Raw genomic sequence first — 21,708 nt, 5'->3', positions numbered from 1 at the left:
CCCTTTTAAAAAGTTTTTTAAAAAAAAAAAAAAAAAAAAAAAGTCCACAAGCGTAGTTAATCTATACAAATCAAACCCTGGCAAAAAGAAAGTAAAAAACAGGGGATTGATAAACGTAGACAAGAAGAAGCTCAACAGGGGATTGATAAACGTAGACAAGAAGAAGCTCATAAGAGGTCCAAGATAGATCCTATGAGTGAACTCAAGGATCAAAGAAGCCTACACATGAGGTCCTTGAATTTCTTCTTGTTCCTCTGTGCATTGATTGAGTTAATAACCTGCATGTTGAAGTCTTTAAACTCAACGAGCGGAGGAGATAGAGACTGATTGTGCAGCATGTTGTTTCGCTGCCTCCAAACAGAATACACCAAAGCTTGGGTTACAAGCATCTTTAAAACAGATGGTGCTCCTACAGTAGACAAACACGTCCACTCCATAAGCTCAGACCAGGTGTTGAATGTGGGAACAGTGCACTGAAGCCTGACACGAACCTCAGCCCATAGTATCAAGACATACGAACAAGAAAGCATCAGGTGATCCCTTGACTCTGGGCGATTTGAGCGGATGCAGCAGCTTGGAGAGACCGGCATTCCCCAAGACAACAATCTATCCCGGGTTGGAAGCCGGTTTAAGTTTGTCACCCACAGGTGGAAAGCATGTTTCGGTATCGCGCCAGGGAACCAGATGTGCTTTGCCGTGTGTTGGATTGCGCCCTTAGGTCTGAGAACATCCCAAGTCTTGGAAGAGGAGTAAAAGCTGCTGGAGACTGCTCATGTGACCCAACTAAATGAGTCAGGTCCCAGTTCCATCGAGGGCATTGCTAATGTGGACAGGTATGTGTGAAGAGTGACTTCATCATCTGATCTGGGATGGGGGAGTCTCCAGCCGCTAGCGTTGCAAGCGTCAGCTACAGAAGCTGTGATTGGAGTCCTGAGTCTGCGGGTTCCTGTCTGGCCAAAAACATTTATCAGAGGGCCCAGGGGGGTCCATATGTCGAACTAGAAGCTTGTGTCTTGACCATTCTTAATCTTACTGAACAAGAATCTTGATGCTAGATCTCTAAGCCGCAGAAGACAGCGCCAGTTCCAAGTTTGCATAGGAGATTCTTGTTGAACCCATAAGTGGTAAGATGTTCGGTAGTGGTGCGTTTTATTCCAAGCCACCCAAAGGGAGTCAGTTCCAGAGAAGAGGAGCCAGATAAAGCGGAAGAGAAGGGTAGTATTCCAACATCTGAAGCTTCTGAGACCAATGCCCCCTTCATCTTTGGGCAGACACACAATCTTCCAAGAGACCTTAGCTTGAGCTCGCCTATCTATATAACCTGACCAGAGAAATCGCGAGCAAAGAGACTCGATCCTACGAATGCAGCCTTTAGGCAGAAAGAAAGTAGAGATCCAAAAAACTACCATTCCTGTAATGACTGTCTTTAGGAGCAGCGCACGACCAGCGAAAGACAGTGACTTTGTTGCCCAAAAGTTGAATTTGTCGTTAAGCTTATCAATAAGGGGTGAGTATTTTGAGATCTTTAACTTACGGTGCATGAGCGGGAGGCCTAAGTAGCGTATAGGTAGCGAGCCAGTAGAAAAACCGTAGGCGGAAAGCTCATTTGTTTCTGCTTGTGTCAAACCGGCATGAAATAACTGAGTCTTGTCCCTGTTCATATAAAAACCCGACCAGCCAGCAAAATCTTCGAGAGTTTCATTTATACCATGGAGAGAAGAGCCACTACCGTCGAAAAAAATCATCACATCGTCTGCAAACATAAGATGAGATATTTCCAGCTCCTCGGTATGAGGATGGTAACGGATATATCCCGAGTTATAGCGAGCTTGTAGTAGACCTGAAAACGCTTCCATAGCCAGCACGAAGAGATAGGGAGATTGGGGGTCCCCTTGCCGCATGCCTTGAGTGCTCCTGAAGTATCCTCCCGTATGTCCGTTTACACAGATAGAGAAGGAAGCGGTGCTAATACAAGTGTAAATCCAGTCGATAAACTTGTCTGGGACTTCTATTGCCTTCATAGAGGCCACAACAAAATCCCATCTTATAGAATCAAAGGCTTTTTTTAGGTCTACTTTCAGCATTCCACTCGGCTCAACAGTGTTGGTATTGTAACCATGGATAATTTCCGTAGTGAGAAGTACGTTTTCAGAAAGGAGACGCCCTGGTATGAAAGCAGACTGAGAGTGTCCAACCGCCAAACTAATGATTTGCTTCAGCCTATCAGAGAGAAGCTTTGAGATCACCTTGTAGATGGTATTCAAGCATGATATTGGCCGAAAATCCGTTGTCTTAGAGGCGTTAGGGATTTTAGGAATGAGGAAAAGGTTGGTAGCATTCAGCTGCTTCAGCAAGGATCCCGAAGAGAAAAACTCTGAGACTGCTGCGATAACCTCACGTCCCACAATAGGCCAAGCACTCATAAAAAACTCAGGGGAGTAACCGTCTGGGCCACTAGCTTTATTCCGAGGCAGAGAGAAAAAAGCTGCTCTTATTTCCTCAGCCGAGAAATGTATAACCATAGAGTCTTTCTGATAAGCTGAGCAGGTAAACTGAAATAGGCCTGAAATGTCGTCTTGGGTGAACAAAGGCGGATCTACAGATTTTCCAAGGAGATGAGAAAAATAGTCAATACAGTGATTCTGAATGTCCGTCTGAGATTCAAATCTCTACCCATTTGCATCCTCAAGGTAATGAATATGGTTCATGGCTTGCCTTGAGTTTGCCATATGGTGGAAGTACGGTGTATTACGGTCTCCAACTTGCAACCAGGTAACTCTAGACCGTTGATAAAAGAAAGATTCCTCAGCTGTGGACAACGTTAACCACTTCTCCTGGAGATTCAGCTCTAAGGCAGCATTGACAGCTGAAGGATCATCTAAGGTGCGAACTTGAGCAATGGCTAAGGCATCTGCAGCTTCTTTGACTCTTTTTTCAATGTCAGAATAATTATTCTTGTTAAACTCTTTGATTATCTTCTTCAAACTCTTAAGCTTTTTGACCACTCTAAACATAAAATGGCCAGAGACCTGAAACGAGAACCAATGATCAGCTACAAGCGGAAGGAAGTCCTCATTTTTCAGGAGATAGTTGAAGAACCGGAAGGGTTTCTTCTGCCTTGGATCCCCGGATTGGAGAGATAGACTCAAGGAGGCATGATCCGAGAATGCTGACTCCCCAAAGAAAGCCAGAGATAAAGGGAAAGTCAGAAACAATTCTTCATTAACAATAATCCTGTCAAGCTTCTTTGCGATCGGCTCAAGACGTCTCTTATTCCACCAAGTATTGGAAGAGCCTCTGAAAGATAAGTCAACGAGGCCAGACTGAATTAAAGTATCAGCGGAAAGACGAGTTGGGAGATCAACGTTGGGGCTAGTAGAAACTGAGTTTTCCTCGGGTCGCAAAACCTGATTGAAATCTCCAAGCACAGCCCACGGCTTCCCTGACAGTCGCTGATCATTAGATAGAGTGATTAACTCATCCCAAAGGTGTTTTCTGACAGATTCATCTGTAGAAGCGTAGACAAAAGAGACGACCATTGGAGTGGTCGAGCTAGGGAGCTGGACCTCGCAGGAAATCATCTGCAAGGATTTGTGAAAAACATCCACCTTCACACTAGGATGCCATCAAATCCAAATTTTTCCTAAATCTGAGAAAGAGTAATTATTATCAAAAAACCAGCCTGGTAACACAATATTGACTAGCTTCTGCTGCTTCCGTTGCTGAACATGAGTTTCAATTAAACTCCCAAAAAGATCATTATTCCGCCGCACGAAATACTTAAATTCGCTATGATGCGATGATTTATTGAAACCACGCACGTTCCAACAAAAAAATTTTGTACACATAATAAAAATATTAGTTGGCTTTGGGACCTCTGTCCCGACCAAACCTGGTCTTGTGTATTGTTTTCACTGGGATGTATTGTCCTTCTTCGACATCAGAATCAGAAGAGGGAATGTCATCAGAATCAGATTCGACTTCAGAGACCGAAGTATGACCATTAGCCTTGCTTGTTCCAGCCTGATTTGCATTACCCTGAACCATAGCTGGAGATTTAGCAGAAGCGGTTTTATTAGGTGGGTGATCTGAGATAGCAATTCCTTTTCCCTTATTAGGATCCGGAAGCTATCCTCTAGAGTCATCACCGGTTAGAGACATGTCATGGCGAGGAGGGACTGATTTTTCCCTAGGAACACCTGCATGCTTTGAGTTGGAGGCATGACGCCTGGGGCACTTAGCCTTCTTCATGTCAGGTCCCCGAGTTCGAGTGCAAACTTCAGTGGAGTGAGAGGTTGATTTGAAGGTGGTGCAAGTAATGGGAGCAGACGGGCAGCGCTTAATGCTGTGACCAATCTCCTTGCAATGGGAGCAGACAGGCAGCATCCATGGACTGGAAACCGTCACTCTACTGATGTCACCAGACTCGAACTGCACATTAACCGCTTCCCGTAGAGGCTTCCTCGGGTCGATGATAGTTAACACTTTAGCCACTTCCAAATTTGTTTTATTAGCCGTCGCAGGGTGGAGATATTTGGGATGTCCTACCAGGCCAGCAATCCTTTCCAACCCATCCTCATTGAAGAACTGCAGGGGAACGTTCCGAAGCTCGAGCCAGATGGGAGCAGAAGAAAGGGCTGGCTTCTCAGGCAGGTTTCCAGGTTCCCAATGAGCAACAAACATCGTTTGGCCCTCGATTTGCCATAACCGTTGATTGATAACATGGTTCCGAGTGCCTACGTTGGAAATGTGAAACAGGAAAGCATTGCCTTCAAGCTTAGAAATAGTAATATCCTTGTATTGTTTGCTCCAAATTCCATTTACAATGGTGTGAATGAGACTTTGCGCAGGTGGATCCGAATAGAACTGACCAATAACAAAAGCTTCCCAAGATTTCTTGTTCTTTTCGATGATAGAGTTTGGGATCTTGATACACATTTCACCCGAGGGAAGAGCAAAAGGAGTACCCTTCTTCTCCAATTTTTTTCCTTTTCCTTTGAACAAGCCAACCCATTGGTCCGTGGGTTTGTTAACCAGGGACGGTGTCGAGTTAGCAGTAGCTGTAGCATGTGGAGGCTCGGAGCGAGCGACCGCTGTTTCATTCTCTGGGTTCGCCGCGATGGCAGCTTGCGCAGATGGTGTTTCCAGTCCTGCACTAGCTTGTGCTACTGCTAGAATTGATAAACTCGAGCGCAAATCCTTGGTGGAAGTCTCGATTACTTCGGGTGAGTTCTCCTCTGAAGCCCAAGGCTCCTGAGGCAGGTCCGTATTTGGTAGGTCAACCGAGCCAACAACATTAGTGGCTGCGAGGTTAAGCTGCTTCGATGAATCGCTAGCAGAAGTCTTGTCGAAAACCTGCTTGGTATCATCAATTGTGATTTGCTCCGTAACCCTAGATTCCAGAGCCAGATCCGAGATTGGAAGGTCTACCGAGCCGTCTGCAACAGCGGCTGCGAGGTCAAGCTTAATCGGAGACGAACCAGCTAGGATCTTTCCAGAAGCTTGCTTAGTTGAGCCAGAGGATTGAGGTGAAGCGGAGGAAGAAGGGGAGGACGAGGCGCTCTTGCCAGAGAGACCACGCTTAGGCTTCTTCTTCTTTATCATGATGAAAGGGAGAGAAGACGCTGGGATTGGCGCCGGATTCCGACGCCGTGAAAGACGCCGGAGATGAGATGCGAATGAACTCACTTTTTGTCGGTGGAGTCGCACTTTTTGTCGGTGGAGTCGCACTATTGGCCTATTATTGATGTCATGTATTCTATTAGTGCCATCTTTGGGTAAAGTCTTTTATGGAGGCTGATAAACCTTGCGTAAGAATGTTAGGAAAACGAAAGTTGATGTTGAGCAATCAAAATCAAAAGAAGAAAAGAAAAACAACCGTTAACGGATGCAAAATAGCTGACCATTTAACACGTGAGAGTTAAAGAGCCCTTGTGTTGGTGGTAACTTGGTAGGTGACATCTTCCTTACCAACACGCGCCAGTCACGTGACATGTAATTTTGTTTGTCCACTTGTCGTCGTCATGGAACCGCACTTTCACAACTTGTCTTTATCCTCTTTTTAATAATGAATGAAAAACAACAAACTCAAAACCATTCCTCTTTCAACAAATCCAATGGCGTCTCTCTCTCCGCCGGAAGAAGAAGCCGCCGCCGCCGCCGCTTCCTTTCACCACCGTCGCTCCAAACGCTATTCCTCCTCCACCACCAACGGCCTCGCCGCCGAATCGGTTCCCGACAAACGCCACAAGATCTCTCTCCCTCCGAGTTTCATTTCATCCTCCGAGATCGAGTCAGAGTTCTCCCACCACGACCCCGCCTTCGCGCGAATCAACAATGGAAGCTTCTGCTGGCAGCTCCGGTTCCTCCGCCAGCCGGATCGGTTCTTCTTCGACGAGCTCAAGCCCAACATCTCCGCATCCAGAGCCGCGATCAAACGCCTCATCAACGCCGAGCACGACGACGAGGTCTCCCTCGTCGACAACGCCACCACGGCGGCGGCCATCGTCCTCCAGCAAACCGCCTGGGCCTTCCGGGAAGGCCGGTTCGACAGAGGCGACGCGGTGGTGATGCTCCACTACGCCTTCGGCTCGGTGAAGAAATCGGTGGAAGCGTACGTCTCACGCTCCGGTGGGGAGGTCATCGAGATGCAGCTACCGTTCCCGGTTAACTCGGCGGAAGAAATAGTCAACCGGTTTAGGACCGGTTTAGCATTGGGGAAGGCGAACGGTAGGAAGGTCAGGTTAGCTTTGATCGATCACGTGACGTCGATGCCTAGCGTCGTGATACCGATCAAGGAGCTTGTGAAGATATGTAGAGAGGAAGGCGTTGACCAAGTGTTCGTTGACGCTGCTCATGGGATCGGTTGTGTCGACGTGGACATGAAGGAGATTGGCGCTGACTTCTACACTAGTAACCTCCACAAGTGGTTCTTCGCGCCGCCTTCCGTTGCTTTCTTGTATTGCAAGAGGTCCGGTGCTGGTGGTAATCTCCATCATCCGGTCGTGTCTCACGAGTACGGGAACGGTTTAGCGGTTGAGAGCACGTGGGTCGGGACTAGAGACTACAGTGCTCAGCTGGTCGTGCCTTCGATTCTGGAGTTTGTGAACCGGTTTGAAGGTGGGATCGATGGTATAAAGAAGAGGAACCATGAGTCGGTGATTGAGATGGGGGAGATGCTGGTCAAGTCTTGGGGGACGCAGCTAGGTTGTCCGCCGGAGATGTGTCCGAGTATGGTGATGGTTGGGTTGCCTGTGTGTTTAGGTGTGTCGAGTGAGACGGATGCTGTGAGGCTTAGGAACCTTTTGAGAGAGAGGTTCAGCATTGAGATACCGACTTACTTTAGAGCGCCTGGTGAGGGAGAGACTGATTCGATCACGGGGTATGTTCGCATTTCGTATCAAGTTTATAACAAACCTGAGGAGTATCATAGGCTTAAGGATGCTATTAATGAACTTGTGAGAGATGGGTTCAAATGCTCGTCTCTAACTGATTGAATAAGGTAACATTGTCTAGTATGCATTGGTGAGGGGCACTAGGATATGTACTAATGTGTGTAACGCAGGGAAACAAGCTATTTCGAGGGGGAGTAAATGAATAATGGATGGTGAGAGTTATTATCATGGTTTAGGTATCATGAGGATTTGGAAGAAGTGAAGTAGCCTATATATATATGTATTTTCTAGTTAAGTAATAAAACGTCTTCTTAATACAGTAAATATGTATGAGAAGACTTTGTAAGCATTCTTCTAATTTCATTTCCTCGAATCGTTTTGTTCTTCAAGTGTCTCCTCTTTACGTTAGCAAGGTCGGTAATAAAGTTAACAACGGTCACTATTTTCAGTGTTCTTGGTTCGATGTAACTGTCTAAAAAATAAAATCCTTATGCTTGTGTTGTTTACGTCGCAGCATTTTGACTTGCACAAAACCACTAAATGGAAAACGTTGATTTGATGTAATTCATTTGGAAACCTTTTGCCACTGTAAAGATCAGATTTATTTAAAACAGGAAATCTATACACGTTTTATAGTATAGCAAATATTTGAAAAGGAGACTTACTTTTTGAAAAGACTGCTATAATCACGTCTCTAAATAACATTTTGAAGATGTCTATAGCTACAGATAATACCTACCTGAATAAGACTTGTAAGAGCAATTAAAGTGGTCGTTGGTTGATTGAAAAAGATTCCCAAAACTCAGGTGGCGCATGTTCGCAACGTTTTAGTAACATGAAATGTTTGTTTGACTTTTGAGAGTCTTTGATCCAACAAACCTACCAAACTATGGGACCCATACAACTCAGCAATTAACAATTCTGACGTGGCGCAGCATTGGCATAATCAGTCGCACATTCCAGGGTAAGAGTTTCTCTAGCCTTTCTGCAAATTCCACGATGATCCTTTTGTTTTTTCTTATGTATACCAAAGTGTCGGTAGCTTATTACTATCGTTGTTGGTGGACTAATTTGAAAACTCTTTGTTTTGCTTCTCCTATTCCAAATGATATTTTTCTTTGTAGGGCATCGTCAAGTCTCATCGCACTTTGCAAATTTTGCATACTTTTCTCGGCGTGTTAACTCAAATACAAGTTGAAAATTCGTACCAAAATGAATAAATCTTAAGCTTTAAAAAGGAGCTAAAAAAAAAAGCTCCTTCCTACTTTGTTGAATACTTTCTTTGGTACAAAGATTCACTAAAGCACAAAGAATACCAAACTATTGATTTAAATTACTTGATGGCTTGTATACTATTAAACCAACCAGTCATAATAAATTCTTTTTTTCTACTACTCATACAACAAACAAAGGGTACATACATATCAGAGAGGTAGATAGAGAGAGGCATAATATTATACAAGTGTTGTGATTGTGCAACTACATTTAAAGTTTTTTTTTTTAAGGAAATCACAAACCGAGCCAATGACACTGCTTCCTCGCATGATCAGGTACTAACTTTGCTACAATCTCCACTGCCACACCTTTCAGCTCTGTTAGCACAACCAACAACAAACATGATTTCAGAAACTTGGATGATCTTCATACGTAACTGAGGAGCTAGGTAAGTAAAGGTAGATGTACGTACCGTGAGGCTTGAAGTTGAACAGAGGTGGAAGGAAACGTCCATTAGGCAGACGCGCATTTGGATCTCTTAGCTCGTCAAAGAATGGGTGGACCAATGTGTCAAGCTGTCACCACATGTTACTATGTCAGATACAAAATAGAAATGAAAAAAAGATTCACAGAAGATTTGTTCTAACACTCACAGCGGCAGATCGCAGATTGGGAGAGTACTGAAGAAGCCTTGATACCAAATCAACAGCCTCTGGAGGCATGCGTTTGTGGAATATCTGTAAACATATATATTATGGTGAGAAGTTATGTTACTGAAGAAGACAGTGTAACATGTTGGTTCATCTGATGTAATAAAATGTTTTAGCATATACCTTGTGCCATGGATGAGCTTTAATCTGAGGGAACTTGAACTCCGTGTAGTTTGGGTTCATGCATTTGATTTCCTCCCTAGTAGGCGTTCCCAAAACCTACGCAACACAACACAAAACATTAGAAACATTAAGTTGTTATTAAAATGAACAAGTGAAACAAAGCTTATTCACCTTGATAATCTCTACAAGTTGATCAACGCCACTCTCACCGGGGAACAATGGCTGCCATAGAGCACAAGCTAGATTTTGTCAATATAAAAAAAAACTCCAGTTTGAGTAGAACATTAAAGTTTGAATTAGATGATTTTAGCATTACCTGTCCAAGCAAGAGCTCAGCAAGAACACATCCCGCAGACCAGACATCAATGGCTGTTGTATACTCGGTGGCTCCAAAGATAAGTTCAGGTGCTCTGTAATACCTCGAGCAGATGTAGGAGATGTTTGGTTCCCCTTTTACCTGTGTTTTCAAGAGTTGCATTTGATTTACTAAAAAAATTCAAGAAGAATGTACACACAAGAGATTAATCGAACTAACCAATACTTTTGCACTTCCAAAATCACATAGCTTCACTTGATGAGTGTGTGGATTTACCAACAAGTTCTGAGGTTTGATGTCACGATGACACACACCAATACAACGGTGGATGTAAGATAAAGCCCTAAAGATCTGCAAAACATAGAAGAAGCCGATAAGTAATCTAAAACCAATTTACAAATGCGATAACTGAGAGTACCTGATAGGTGTAGAGTTTGACGTAGATGATAGGCATCCGCTGGTTGAGTTTGTTGTAGTGTTTGATAACGCGATGAACCGTTTCCGGCACGTACTCAAGAACCAGGTTGAGGTAAAGCTCGTCTTTCTCGGTGGTCGAGAAGAAGCAGTGTTTGAGAGAGACGACGTTCGGGTGGTCGAGCAGCCTCATGGTCTGAAGCTCACGGTTCTTGTACCTCCGGTCTTGCAAAACTTTCTTTATCGCAACGGTTTCTCCTGTCTCGAGGCATTTCGCCTGGAAGACAACGCCGAAAGAACCGTGGCCAACAACACGTTCGGCCATGTAGCTGATCGTCTGCATTTGACATTTGAGTGGGAATCAAAACCAAAACAGAAGAAAGAAACTAATGAATCAACTTAACATAAGAAAGAAGAAGCAAAGAAGCTATTTACCTGTTTAGGTTGGCCGTTTCTACCACCGATGGTAGTGACTATAATGTGGCCAGTCTCTGTGCTATTACCATCAACCACTGTCGCTTCCATCTCCTAAGCAAAAATCAAAACCTCCATTTTAGTTGTCTATAAACATAGCAAGCAAGAAACACGAAACAAAGGCATACTTTATCATCGCGAATCTTCATGTCGTTCATTTCTTCAGGCAATTTATCAACACCAGTAGAGTCTCTAGGAGGTGGTATGCTCACGGATGCCATTTTTTTTTTCAGGGTAGGGTACAAACAAAGTTTCCTTCTTTTCAATCTTCAAGCTCTCTCGAGGCTGCAACAAAGCAAAAGTGTACTGTTTTTTCAAATACAAACAGAGAAAACAACATTTTATTCACAATCTGAGTATAAAAGAGCAAGCTTTTACAAGTGTTTGTGACACTAACAAACAGAGAACGTAGGAGACAAGAACAATAAGAGAAAGCCAAAGAGGAAAGCTTTTAGGCAAAAAGACCTTCTTAACATCAAAGTAAGCAGATCTGGAGCTATAAACACCTCAACAAAATTTCCCAAAAGAGCAACAGAGACCTGACCTCCCAGAATTCGAGATGAGCATCTTAAAAATGAAAACTTGAAGAGATGTTTAAACGTACCGATTGAAAACGTTGAAAAATCTCAGATCGAGAAAGATGGAGAAGACGAAGATTTTTGGAGGTAGATCCGTACGGTTAAATAAAAGAAGAGATTGTGGGTTTGATGATGATGATGATGATGATGATGATGATGATGAGCCTTCTTCTCTTCTTTCCTCTCTTCTTCTCGCTTTAACTTTTTTTATTATGAATTTTTATTTTATTTTATTGTGGTGTTTCTTCTCTTTTATGATATACTGCGCTGGAGACAATTTTTTATTTTGTTACAAATGTATAACTATATTTATTTATTGATGTCTGGAAAACCTGTATTTATTTATTACAACATTTGACCGTAGAATACAAATACAAATACAAATAGGCCAATAGGATAGTCTTCAAGTGAAAACTAATGCACTATAGTCTTCAAGTGAAAGCTAGTACAAATTATAATAATGGAGTCTTTGAAGTTAGCAAAGAACCAATGTAAAAGTTACATTGGTTATGGTTTTTCCTGTGTTTTTTGAGTATTTCTTTTGACCGTTCAAACTTTTTCTTGTTCTCCCCAGCACACACGACACGACAAAAGAGAGATGAGGATGATGGAAGAAAGAAAATTTACACATCATTATTTATCGTCTTTACTAAATTGATCATCACATGACCCTTCAATCAATTATTTCTTGTGTATGGATTTCAAGAATATACCAAGAGGAGACCACAAGCTGAAAAATGGGCCGTTTGGTCAAACGTGTCGCAGAGGCAAACAAAAATATAAATAAATAAAATTAATCAACGACCACTTTTTTATTATAAGGTGAGACACCACCCTATCCTGTGAGCTATCTCCTTAATAATTCACCCCCAATTATTGGATTTTATCCCCCTTGCAACAACATTCAATAAAAAGTTGAGACAAACAAAAATATATATTTTGGACATTTCTTCTTCTCTTTAATAATCCTAGAAAAGGCAATCAAAGAACTGGACTGTAAACCTAACCCGTACATACTTACTCCGAGACGGGATTGGACCACCATTTGGTAAGCCCGCAAAATTGCAGGCCTCGCGAGACGGACCGAAAACGGGATGGGCTACATGTTAACCTACGGGATTTTGAAGACCCGCAACCCTAAGTCCTCATTTATGTTTTCACCTAAAATATTGAGAGAGAAGGCGATTCGACGTTATGGAACTCCGATGATGGGGGTTTCAGGGTCGATGATGCTTCCGGTCTCCCAAGCGCCTTTGATCTGAACTGGTGGAGCTTCTTTGAGCCATCATAAGAAGTTTGAAAACTCACTTTCCACCGAAGAAGAAGATCTAGTTCCCGCCATGGGCTCTTCATAGTTTTGCCTATATGTATTTGTTCGCATTATCATACATTTTGGAGTTTTAGGTTTCAATATATATATAACTAACTTCTATTATTCTTATTTGCAAAAGATGAAGTTGATGGTGAAAAATAGAACTCTCCATCTTTTTGTCGTTTGTTGGTGATAAAGCTGAAGAACAAGAAGTGTGATTTGGTGTTTTATTTTTATTTACTTTTGGGATTATCATCTTTGATTTGGTGTTTGGTTTTATTTAATTTTGGATTCAGAAAACTAAAGCATTTGTTATGAACTTATGAGTTATAATATTTGGATTCAGCAACTAAAGCATTGTTTATTTTTAATATGTTTGGAGTGTAACAAAAGTAACTAAACTAGGCCTGGGCATTTTAACCTGGACCCGAAGACCCGAACCGGAACCGACCCAAAAATACCCGACCCGGAACCGGACCGAAAATTTACAAGTACCTTTTGGGTCTAAATTTTTTTTACCCGAAAGAACCAGAACCGAAAAGGAACCGACCCGAATAGACCCAGACCCAAAAAGAACCGACCCGAATAGACCCGACCCGATAAGAACCGATTTGTACCCGACTTAAAAACATGTATATCTAAAACTATGCTGTTTTGTGTTCTATTTTATATATATTATTTTATGATTTAGTTGAAATATCTTTTGTTAACAACATTTGTTATTATTTTTTAACATTTTTAAAGTAATATAAAGCTTTAAAATGTAAAATTTAGAGTTTTAAAACATTTTATTTTAATTATTAATAGTTTCTTTTAAGTTGTTTTGTAAAATTTTAGATATATATGACAAATATTCAACTAAAGTTGATGGAATTGGGTATATCATGTCCTTTTCAGATCCTAAATACCCGAATCCGATCCGGACCCGATATGGACCCGAAAAATTACGGGTATTGTATGGATATTTTAATTATAGACTCGAACTGACCCGGACCCGAGAAGAACCGACCCGAACCCGAACCGAAAATTTCTAAGTACCTATTGGATCTAAATATTTAGGACCCAAAAAGACCCAGACCCGAAAGGAACCGGCCCGCACCCGACCCGAAGACCCGAACGCCCAGGCCTAAACTAAACTAGTGTTTTGATCCAACTAAAATCTTCAACTAACAAGTGTATTGCCTTATCCAGTTCAATCCTCGACAAGGCTCATTTACTGATGTGTCATGAACCTGATAAAGCGTCATGAATTATGTCTTGAAGCGTCCAGGAGCTATATGTTCGTTTGTAATTCTATGACCCGCTGCGGTATGGGACGAGACGGGACGGATCATGACATTCCTAAATAATCCCATGGACAGAAGCATAATGGGTTCTAAATTTATTCCGGTTCTTATTTTCATACAACCAACAAACAAATGGATTTTAATAAGGGGAATGTGTTAAATAAATGCCTTGTGTTCCAATTTAATTTTAGCCCATGAAACATTATATACAAAAATGAAAGAGGTGGCAATGAAATAGCTTAGTCAATCATAATTTTCTTCTCAACATGCACAGAAACACAATCGTCAAAGTTTAGACATTTCAATTCAACTTACAAACTCACCAATTACGACTTCAAAAGTGTTTTCATTTATAACACACAAGTAACAACACAGCGTCTCTGACTCACTACGTTGTCAAATCATCTTTAAATCTTTGTTCCAAGTTAGTTAACATCCTATTTTGAACATCCATCAGTCAAATAAACCAAAAAAAAAAGAAAAAACTTTTCTTCTGGTCTTTGTCTATCCTCCGCATCGGGTGTCAAATTGTGGAACACGACCAAGTGGTAACAGAATATCCTTCATCGTCTCATAATCTTCATTTCCTATTCCACGTCCTTCTAAAACCTGTTTTTATATTTTTCACATCAAAAATTAACTTATAAGATTTCACCTTTATTAGTGTTCAAGTCAAATGCGACTAACCTTGTTTTTGTTAAATATATAAGGTGCAATCCGAGGAATGCGGCATACAGACAACGCATCCAGTAACACAAAAACTATCACTTGCCATTGCTCAACCCTAAACGAAGGTACAGCCCATGTCAACGACATCGTCTCCACCAAGCTTCCCTGTTCGACAACCACATTGCTAACAACTGTTAAATAACTTCGAAACATAAGTTTTGAGATATCGATATATCATTATGTGAAACTTGATTAAAAAGCTAGGATTTCAAATACGATTTCAAATACGATTTCAGATATACTAACTTCTCTTTCAATAGTGCTTTAATACATCTGACAAATTAGCTAGAGCCGGGCTGTGTGTGGTTTTCTAGGTAGACCGATAACAGAATAACAGAAAAAAAAATCGATGAAAAGGTTTTGTGAGTTACCACTTACCAATCCTTTTCCCAACTCATATATCGCTATTGGCAGCCTGAGATCAGTAGAGATTCAAGGTAAAGCTCTTGCAAGACACCCTGCTCTTGCAAGACACCCAGAAATTGTCTCCTTGATCTCTGAGGATAGCCTGTCTACCAGCATAATCCTCCGTGGGTACTCGTTACCGTTAACAAATAAGAACTCCTCATAAGCAGATTCATCCTTCCCATATATGTATGCTAGAGAGGAGGATGATACCCAGCCAAACAGTGAATCCCACAACATACCAAAAGTTGATAACTGGGGAAGGTGGTGAACCAGTGTGAAAATTAGTTTCATGCAGTTCTAATGGGTGAGTTTGTACATAATGCCTAAAAGATACTTACCGTTAGAGAGAGGCCTATGGGAGGTCCATCAAACCAAGATTGATCAGGGTCAAAAATATCAAAATCAGGCATCCCAGGCTTATTTGGACACTCCAGAAGAGTTGCTTCCTCTTCAGTCATATCCTCCTCGATTTGCTCCTCGGAAACCTCTTCATCCAGTTGATGGGTACTTGGTAACAAAACGATTCCACCTTTCGCAGCTATATAAAACATGATAAAGCACTTAATAAAAAAAACTTATGGAACGCCACAGCGTATGAACAACCCAAGCGCATAACTAACACTTTTTATGGACTTACCGGCATCTAAATCTCCTGAAGAAACAGCTTCAGCAGCATGACTCAATGCCGTAGCACAGGCTTCTGCTAGTGCGAGGTGTGATACACTTTTCACATCCTCTATACGAGTAGAAGCCATGTAAAGACCTGATTCGCTATCATTGCTTCTAACCTCACAAAGATCACCATGGCCATTATCGGCCCAGGTAACTGAACGACTAAGCTTCTTAGGGCCAGAAAATTTAAGGCATGATCTAGTGACGGTTTTACTAGATGAACACGTGTCCTGATGAGCTTTAAGTCCCTCGTAAGATTCAGCTGTAAGGATTTTGCCACCATCTTCACAAGAATCAGCATGGAATTCAACAGAAATAATCTTCTTTCCCAATTTTTCTGGTTTTTTCCTCAACCCTTTCGTGTTAGGACCAGAGGATGATCCTAGTAAAGCCTTTTTCCTGTCTAACATCTGAAGACCTTCTACGTGGAAACTTAGAGGATCTTTCATTGAACACGGTGGCTGCTTAGCAACACTATATTCTACACTGTATCCATCGCTCATTATAGCAGAACACTCCAAACCCATCTCATCAAGCATACAATTCTTAATGTCCTTCTCCATTTCGCGATCCTTGCAATAACCTACATACCCACAGTAAAATTCAATATGAGACAGATAAACATAATCTCACACAGACAAGTAAATGGTCTAACAATCAGCACAACATCTCACTGCACCCAAGAAATAAAGAAACTCGTTTGTGATACAGAGAAAAGAGAAAATCTTGAAAGTAAGACCTGACTAGTTAACTATTTCTACAGCTCTCAGAGTGCTTACTTGGAAGAATTGCAGTTTGTTCGAAATATGTCACAAATGTTTGCCCTTTGCCTGATTCCCCTACATGAGAAGCTTGCTTGGCTTGTGTTGGAATCTTCAAACCCTACTTCTTAGACACAGTAGAGGATTCAGTTAAAGAACTTTGCTCATCAAACTCTAATCGACGACGAAACCCTGCACATTCATAGTAGGCTTCAAAACCATCCAGATAAACAGAGTGCATGGACAATAACGCCTATATTGCCACACATATCAGCAGAAAATGGCTTAATAAGTAACCACCACAAGATCTCAAGGCTCCCTAAGGAATAAATGAAACCATATTCCTACCTTCAAGAAAGAATAAGTCACATAAGCAGCTACAAATTCTCAGCGATATCTAGGTCGTAAGGCGGCCTACTACTCTTTAACACCTCCCTTAGTGCTTACTCGATTTTTTCAGTGCAGGAGAAACTGTAGTTTGTTCTTTCGAAACTTTTCCCCCTTCACCTCTCTCAGATTCCCCAATAGGAGAAGTTTGCTTTCTCTGTGGTGGACGCTTTAAAACATTACATTCGTCAGTAGCCTTGGAATCTGTCAAAAAACAAATTCATATAATACCAAACTTTTGGTAAGTAAAGAATGTGCTTTCATCATCGAAACTTACCCCCTTTAAATCGTAAACTATGTGCTCGCTGATCGATATCTGATACTTCCCCTTTCTAGAAACGTTGGAAAGGGGGGATGATCGGCAGAGAGGGTAGCCGCAGAGCTTAGCGATTGTTCGTTCCGTGACGACGTCCTCGTAGTCTGATCGAGATATCAAGGTTCCCGCCGCGAAGAGATGCTTCTGGTCAGTGATGCCATCGAGCATGGCGAGCTGGAACTTGTGACCCGCATCGTTGATTGTGATTAGTTGATCCTTTACCATTTTCGTGAAGTAGCAGTGATCACACTCTATTTTTTTACTCTAAAATAATAGAGTAATTCTATAATAAAGTTTGAATTTGCTCCAATGATATTCTATTTCAGAGTAGAAAATAGAATGATTGAACAAATAAAAAAAAAAGCTACTCCATATTTGGAATAAACATATTTTCCTATGGACCGATAAAAACATTTGAAATTAGTTGAAATGGAACATTTGTTGTATTTTTTTTTATTATTAGCATGACTTCTGTGCCCAAGAGCATCATACACAATGGTGGTGCTCTCACCATTGTTCTCAAGATGAAAAATATGAAAAAATTGAAGAAGCAAGAAAGAGAAAGAGAGCATGCCCTTGTATGAGATCATGCGATGCAAGAGCATGTTCTTGTATTGTCTCTAAACACAATGAATATATAAGGATAATCTTATGAAACACATGTTCTCTTGTGAATAATTTATATTTTTTTATTATTAAAATTTATTTCGAGAGACAATGGTGAGCGCACCACCATTATAGATGCTCTAAATCTCATAATCTATGCATGAATTATATCATCTAATATAAGTTTCTTTTTAAGTCAGACATTGTGGAAGCTTTTTTTAGTCTAATGGTTTGATTAAAAATTTATTAATACTTCTACATACACAATAAAAAAAAAAACCGAAATTATGCCGACTAATTAAATTTCCAGGAGATCTTCGGCATGCAATAAAGAATACCAGATAGATTCAGTGGCTGATGAGGCAACATTAACTTGGTCAAAGATGAATGCCTGTTGAAGGACTGAAGTCTTTGCAGTTAACAAAAAGCTGATCAAATATAAATGAGAAAGTCATTTTTTTTTGTTTGCTTATGCTTCCAACTGGGATATTTGGATAATCGTAGTATTTCATATGGCATTCTCTGTAACGAAATATAATTGTCATACTTTAAAAAAAGATTTGTAAAGTTTCTCGGGTACCTCACTCAATAAACATTATCTACCACTAACTGCAACTATACATTTACACACACAAAAATAAGATAAGAGTTCAAAGATCATATAAACACCACCAAGAACTCATCTTTTGGAGACAACCACTAATATCAACATCGACATTGACACGACGATCTTGAACCCTGAAGTATCCCAAAAGTTCTGTTTCTCCCCAGACCCCGATTCATTCAACTGTTTTCCAGTAACCTGATCTCTTAGCTCCTTGATCGCCTTGTCTCTCTTCTCCCCCATCTGCATTTTCCATTCATCAATCACACAATAATAAATCATCTGGTTTCTCATATATAAGTCAAGTAGAGCTAAAATCCACTTTACCCTCTGCAGCTTCCTTGTCTGGCTACGAGCTTCATGCAGACAAAACTCCAGTTTCATCACCTTCTTCCTCAACTCTTGATCTGTTCTTCTTTGTTTCTCCAACTGAATAATCATTTATAAGTTAAAAGACTGAAACTTTCCAACAAAACAGAACACAAGAATAAACAAAGACTGCACCTGAGATTCAAGTTCCTTAGTCTTGAGTTTCCAGTGACCTGACATTAACCTTATCTCATCTTTTAGCTTTGCAATCTCTTCGTCTTTCACACCCAACAGCTTGTTCATTCTCTCAACGTTCTTTGGAGAAACCTCTTCCACGAGTCTCCTGAGCTCACATTCTCTGTCTTTCCCTGACTTTGCAACAGCTTCGGTTATCTCACGCTCGATTCTCGTGACTTCGTCTCTCAGCTGCTTCTGAGAACACTCTCTTGTCCGTAGATCTCTCTGAAGGTTATCAAGCTGGTGGCCGAGCTGAGTCACACGGTCTTCGTGCTCTCTAAGCACACGTGTTTTATCGTCAAGTTGTTCTGTAAGCATTGAGCATTGGAGCTGTGCGGATTGAGCAGAAGCAGCGCTTGTTTCCGCAGTTTCCTTTGTTAAGGCTAGCTGCGATCTCAGGTCGTCCACTTCTTCGAGAAACTGTTTCCTCAAAAAATGAAATCACACAAGAAGAAACATTCTTAATGATTCAAACTTCGTCAATAAACAATTAAACATTTAATAAAGCGGTAAGCTAACCAATCAATAACCGAGCAGGGCTTCTCCCTAACTAATTGCATTGATTGTTCAAGAAAGTAACGGTTCTTGAGTTGCATTGAGTGAAGTCTTCTGATCAGATTAGTTCATTTCATCACAAGAATTTAACTTTTCAGGCCAAAGCTAGAGAGATCCATGTTATTCTAAAGATCAGATAGTTACCTTGACCCAGTTAAGATTCTAAAATCATTCAAAGGAGATCCTTTTGAATAGGTCAAGAGCTTCACTAGACATTTATTATATAATAAAGTTGAGATAGACCACAGTCAACTTTCCACACTCAGCTTCATCTAAAATTTTACTGAAGATCTTAAAAAGGGCCATAGATCCATTATATACCAAAGTATAATGATTAGCTCAGAAAGTTGAAACCAACTAATACTCTTTCAGTAACCATTTAACAACACTTAACAAAGACCCAAACTTTTTCAGACTATAATATCAAATTCGGAGTCTTTAATATTATAACTCAAAAGCCAAAAGGGTATGTAAAAGTTAAAACCTTTGTAGCAGCAGATGTTGAAGCCTCAAGCTGACAATTCCTATCTTCCAATGTCTTCTGCAATTTACAGAGCTCCCTTTCCATGTTCTTAGCTTTTGTCTCTGCTTCCTGGAGAAAACAAAACCCACAAGAAGAAACAAATCATTTCTCATCTGATACAAACAAATAAACACAAAACTGACCCCGCAAAGGCACAAACCAAAGGAAAAATCAATCAGAGAATAAACAAAGGGACTTACTTTTCTAGAAAGGCTTTCTTTAACAAAGAATTGTTCTTGAGAAACCAAACGGCCTTTCACTTGATTTAGCTCAGCCGCCATAGACACCACGTTCCTCCGGAAACTCTCCTTCTTCCCATCCAAATCTCTCAGAAGCGGATCCACCGCCGTTTTGAAGGAATCAGACATCAAGGCTTTGCCGGATCTCTCATAAAATCGGTGAATCTGTTTTAAAGCATCAGATCAAATCTCAGAAACTCGTAAATGAAGAGGAGGATATTCAATGCATGTGAACAAATCTTAAATTATTAACATACAAGAAAACAAAGAGGGGATCATTAAAGTGATGAACGTTTATTAATGAAATCGAATTTTAAATATATTTCTTCAGACAGTGAGAAGCAAACAAAACAATCAAAGGAGTTCAAAAAGATTGCGACTTTACGAATTCGTGTAGAAACTAAAGATGGGGAGAGAGTTCACAGCAGGAGCTTTGTTTTCTCGGGAAAAATCGTCAAAGAGGAAATCAAAGCTTCATGTTAATTTTCTTTCGTGACAGAGGAGAGAGAAAGGAAACACGCAGTCAATGAGTTTCAAATAAATGAATTTGGCTTTTTTTAATGTCTGAAAGAGACATACAACTGGAAAATGTTAAATTATTATTATTTTCTTAAGTTTTGATTTTATTTTCCACTAATTACGGGTTGAGAGTTTATTTGTTTTATGAATTAATAAAAGGGACTTTTTTGAACTTCACTGAAAAATGATTTCCCTCCGAATCCCTCGATATTTGCAAACCACATCAGAGAAAGACAAAGTGGGAAAAGCAGAATTTTCTGTAAAAATATCAATATAACGCTAGAATTGGACCCCAAAGAAAACTCTATAAGAATCAAATTTGGACAAATCTCCAAAATATCACATTTCTAAGTTTATATCACAAAAATAGCACTTAAAAACTAAAATGACCAAAATAGCACATTTCTAAGTTTATCCTTTGAAAATTTTAATTTTTTTATTTTTTAAAATTTGAAATCTTATCCCCAAAACCTCATTTCTCAACTCTAAACCCTAAACCCTAAACCCTAAACCCTAAACCCTAAACCCTAAACCCTAAACCCTAAACCCTAAACCCTAAACCCTAAACCCTAAACCCTAAACCCTAAACCCTAAACCCTAAACCCTAAACCCTAAACCCTAAACCCTAAACCCTAAACCCTAAACCCTAAACCCTAAACCCTAAACCCTAAACCCTAAACCCTAAACCCTAAACTCTAAACCCTAAATCCTAAATCCTAAACCCCACCCTTTAACTATAAATCCTAAGTTTGTGACTTTTGATAAAACATTAAGTGCTATTTTTGTGACTTTTGACCTTGAGTATTAGTTTGGGAACAAAAGCTTGATTTAGTGCTATTTTTGTTTTTTCTCATCAAATTTTATAATGTCCAAAAATATAGGGCAAATCTCCAAAATAGCACATTTCTAAGTTTATATCAGAGCACTTGTCCTGCTCGGTCGCTACGTAGCGACCGAGCGATTGTCCCGCTCGTTCGCTACGTAGCGACCGAGCTCAAGCCAAAGCTCGGTCGCTACGTAG

The 21,708-nt window shown here is 40.6% G+C and overlaps 5 protein-coding genes across 7 annotated transcripts; 1 reads left to right on the top strand and 4 right to left on the bottom strand.

Moving 5' to 3' along the window:
* Nucleotides 1–6,036: 6,036 nt before the first annotated feature.
* On the top strand, nucleotides 6,037–7,847 carry LOC106306993 (probable L-cysteine desulfhydrase, chloroplastic). Its single transcript, XM_013743820.1, has 2 exons — nucleotides 6,037–7,501; nucleotides 7,565–7,847. Exon 1 carries the CDS (start codon nucleotides 6,072–6,074, stop codon nucleotides 7,494–7,496), a length of 1,425 nt encoding a protein of 474 aa, XP_013599274.1. The 5' UTR covers nucleotides 6,037–6,071; the 3' UTR covers nucleotides 7,497–7,501; nucleotides 7,565–7,847.
* Nucleotides 7,848–8,717: 870 nt separating this feature from the next.
* On the bottom strand, nucleotides 8,718–11,435 carry LOC106307064 (shaggy-related protein kinase alpha). 3 transcript variants are annotated; one of them, XM_013743914.1, is made up of 11 exons: nucleotides 11,251–11,435; nucleotides 10,775–10,931; nucleotides 10,608–10,700; nucleotides 10,177–10,509; nucleotides 9,978–10,109; nucleotides 9,759–9,899; nucleotides 9,614–9,664; nucleotides 9,443–9,538; nucleotides 9,263–9,346; nucleotides 9,082–9,184; nucleotides 8,718–8,986 (listed from the first exon to the last, which is right to left on the bottom strand). In XM_013743914.1, exons 2-11 carry the CDS (start codon nucleotides 10,865–10,867, stop codon nucleotides 8,904–8,906), a joined length of 1,209 nt encoding a protein of 402 aa, XP_013599368.1. In that variant the 5' UTR covers nucleotides 10,868–10,931; nucleotides 11,251–11,435; the 3' UTR covers nucleotides 8,718–8,903. The 3 variants fall into 3 exon arrangements, with proteins under 3 accessions (XP_013599368.1, XP_013599370.1, XP_013599369.1); XM_013743916.1 differs by having other exon boundaries at nucleotides 11,112–11,426; XM_013743915.1 differs by having other exon boundaries at nucleotides 10,775–10,952; nucleotides 11,251–11,426.
* A 2,722-nt stretch (nucleotides 11,436–14,157) lies between these two features.
* On the bottom strand, nucleotides 14,158–16,495 carry LOC106304065 (putative RNA polymerase II subunit B1 CTD phosphatase RPAP2 homolog). The gene is given in 6 exon segments (XM_013740446.1): nucleotides 14,158–14,431; nucleotides 14,510–14,656; nucleotides 14,930–15,211; nucleotides 15,298–15,497; nucleotides 15,597–16,214; nucleotides 16,411–16,495. Coding segments are annotated over 5 exon segments (1,332 nt in total). The 5' UTR covers nucleotides 16,195–16,214; nucleotides 16,411–16,495; the 3' UTR covers nucleotides 14,158–14,326.
* A 351-nt stretch (nucleotides 16,496–16,846) lies between these two features.
* On the bottom strand, nucleotides 16,847–17,320 carry LOC106304067 (putative RNA polymerase II subunit B1 CTD phosphatase RPAP2 homolog). The gene is made up of 2 exons (XM_013740447.1): nucleotides 17,057–17,320; nucleotides 16,847–16,983 (listed from the first exon to the last, which is right to left on the bottom strand). The coding sequence occupies exons 1-2, from the start codon at nucleotides 17,318–17,320 to the stop codon at nucleotides 16,951–16,953; spliced, it is 297 nt and encodes a 98-aa protein (XP_013595901.1). The 3' UTR covers nucleotides 16,847–16,950.
* An 885-nt stretch (nucleotides 17,321–18,205) lies between these two features.
* On the bottom strand, nucleotides 18,206–20,686 carry LOC106301841 (myosin heavy chain, cardiac muscle isoform). The gene is made up of 6 exons (XM_013738325.1): nucleotides 20,554–20,686; nucleotides 20,130–20,333; nucleotides 19,891–19,998; nucleotides 18,810–19,271; nucleotides 18,633–18,734; nucleotides 18,206–18,548 (listed from the first exon to the last, which is right to left on the bottom strand). The coding sequence occupies exons 2-6, from the start codon at nucleotides 20,295–20,297 to the stop codon at nucleotides 18,381–18,383; spliced, it is 1,008 nt and encodes a 335-aa protein (XP_013593779.1). The 5' UTR covers nucleotides 20,298–20,333; nucleotides 20,554–20,686; the 3' UTR covers nucleotides 18,206–18,380.
* Between the last annotated feature and the right edge of the window lie 1,022 nt (nucleotides 20,687–21,708).

The sequence above is a fragment of the Brassica oleracea genome, chromosome C7, assembly GCF_000695525.1.
Source record: "Brassica oleracea var. oleracea cultivar TO1000 chromosome C7, BOL, whole genome shotgun sequence".
Taxonomy (NCBI): Eukaryota; Viridiplantae; Streptophyta; class Magnoliopsida; order Brassicales; family Brassicaceae; genus Brassica; species Brassica oleracea.
This window is presented reverse-complemented; position numbering and strand designations above follow the sequence as displayed.

Bases quoted from the DNA above. Each gene is read 5' to 3' on its own strand.
- LOC106306993 (XM_013743820.1), top strand. From the start codon at position 6,072: ATGAAAAACAACAAACTCAAAACCATTCCTCTTTCAACAAATCCAATG.
- LOC106307064 (XM_013743914.1), bottom strand. From the start codon at position 10,867: ATGGCATCCGTGAGCATACCACCTCCTAGAGACTCTACTGGTGTTGAT. The intron at 9,900-9,977 runs GTTAGTTCGATT...TTGAAAACACAG, and splicing joins TTGGAAGTGCAAAAGTATTG to GTAAAAGGGGAACCAAACAT. The intron at 9,539-9,613 runs GTGAATAAGCTT...TGTGTTGCGTAG, and splicing joins AACTTGTAGAGATTATCAAG to GTTTTGGGAACGCCTACTAG.
- LOC106304067 (XM_013740447.1), bottom strand. From the start codon at position 17,320: ATGGTAAAGGATCAACTAATCACAATCAACGATGCGGGTCACAAGTTC. The intron at 16,984-17,056 runs GTAAGTTTCGAT...GTTTTTTGACAG, and splicing joins TAGTTTACGATTTAAAGGGG to ATTCCAAGGCTACTGACGAA.
- LOC106301841 (XM_013738325.1), bottom strand. From the start codon at position 20,297: ATGTCTGATTCCTTCAAAACGGCGGTGGATCCGCTTCTGAGAGATTTG. The intron at 19,999-20,129 runs GTAAGTCCCTTT...TGTTTTCTCCAG, and splicing joins AAGAAAGCCTTTCTAGAAAA to GAAGCAGAGACAAAAGCTAA. The intron at 18,735-18,809 runs GTGCAGTCTTTG...ATGATTATTCAG, and splicing joins CTAAGGAACTTGAATCTCAG to TTGGAGAAACAAAGAAGAAC.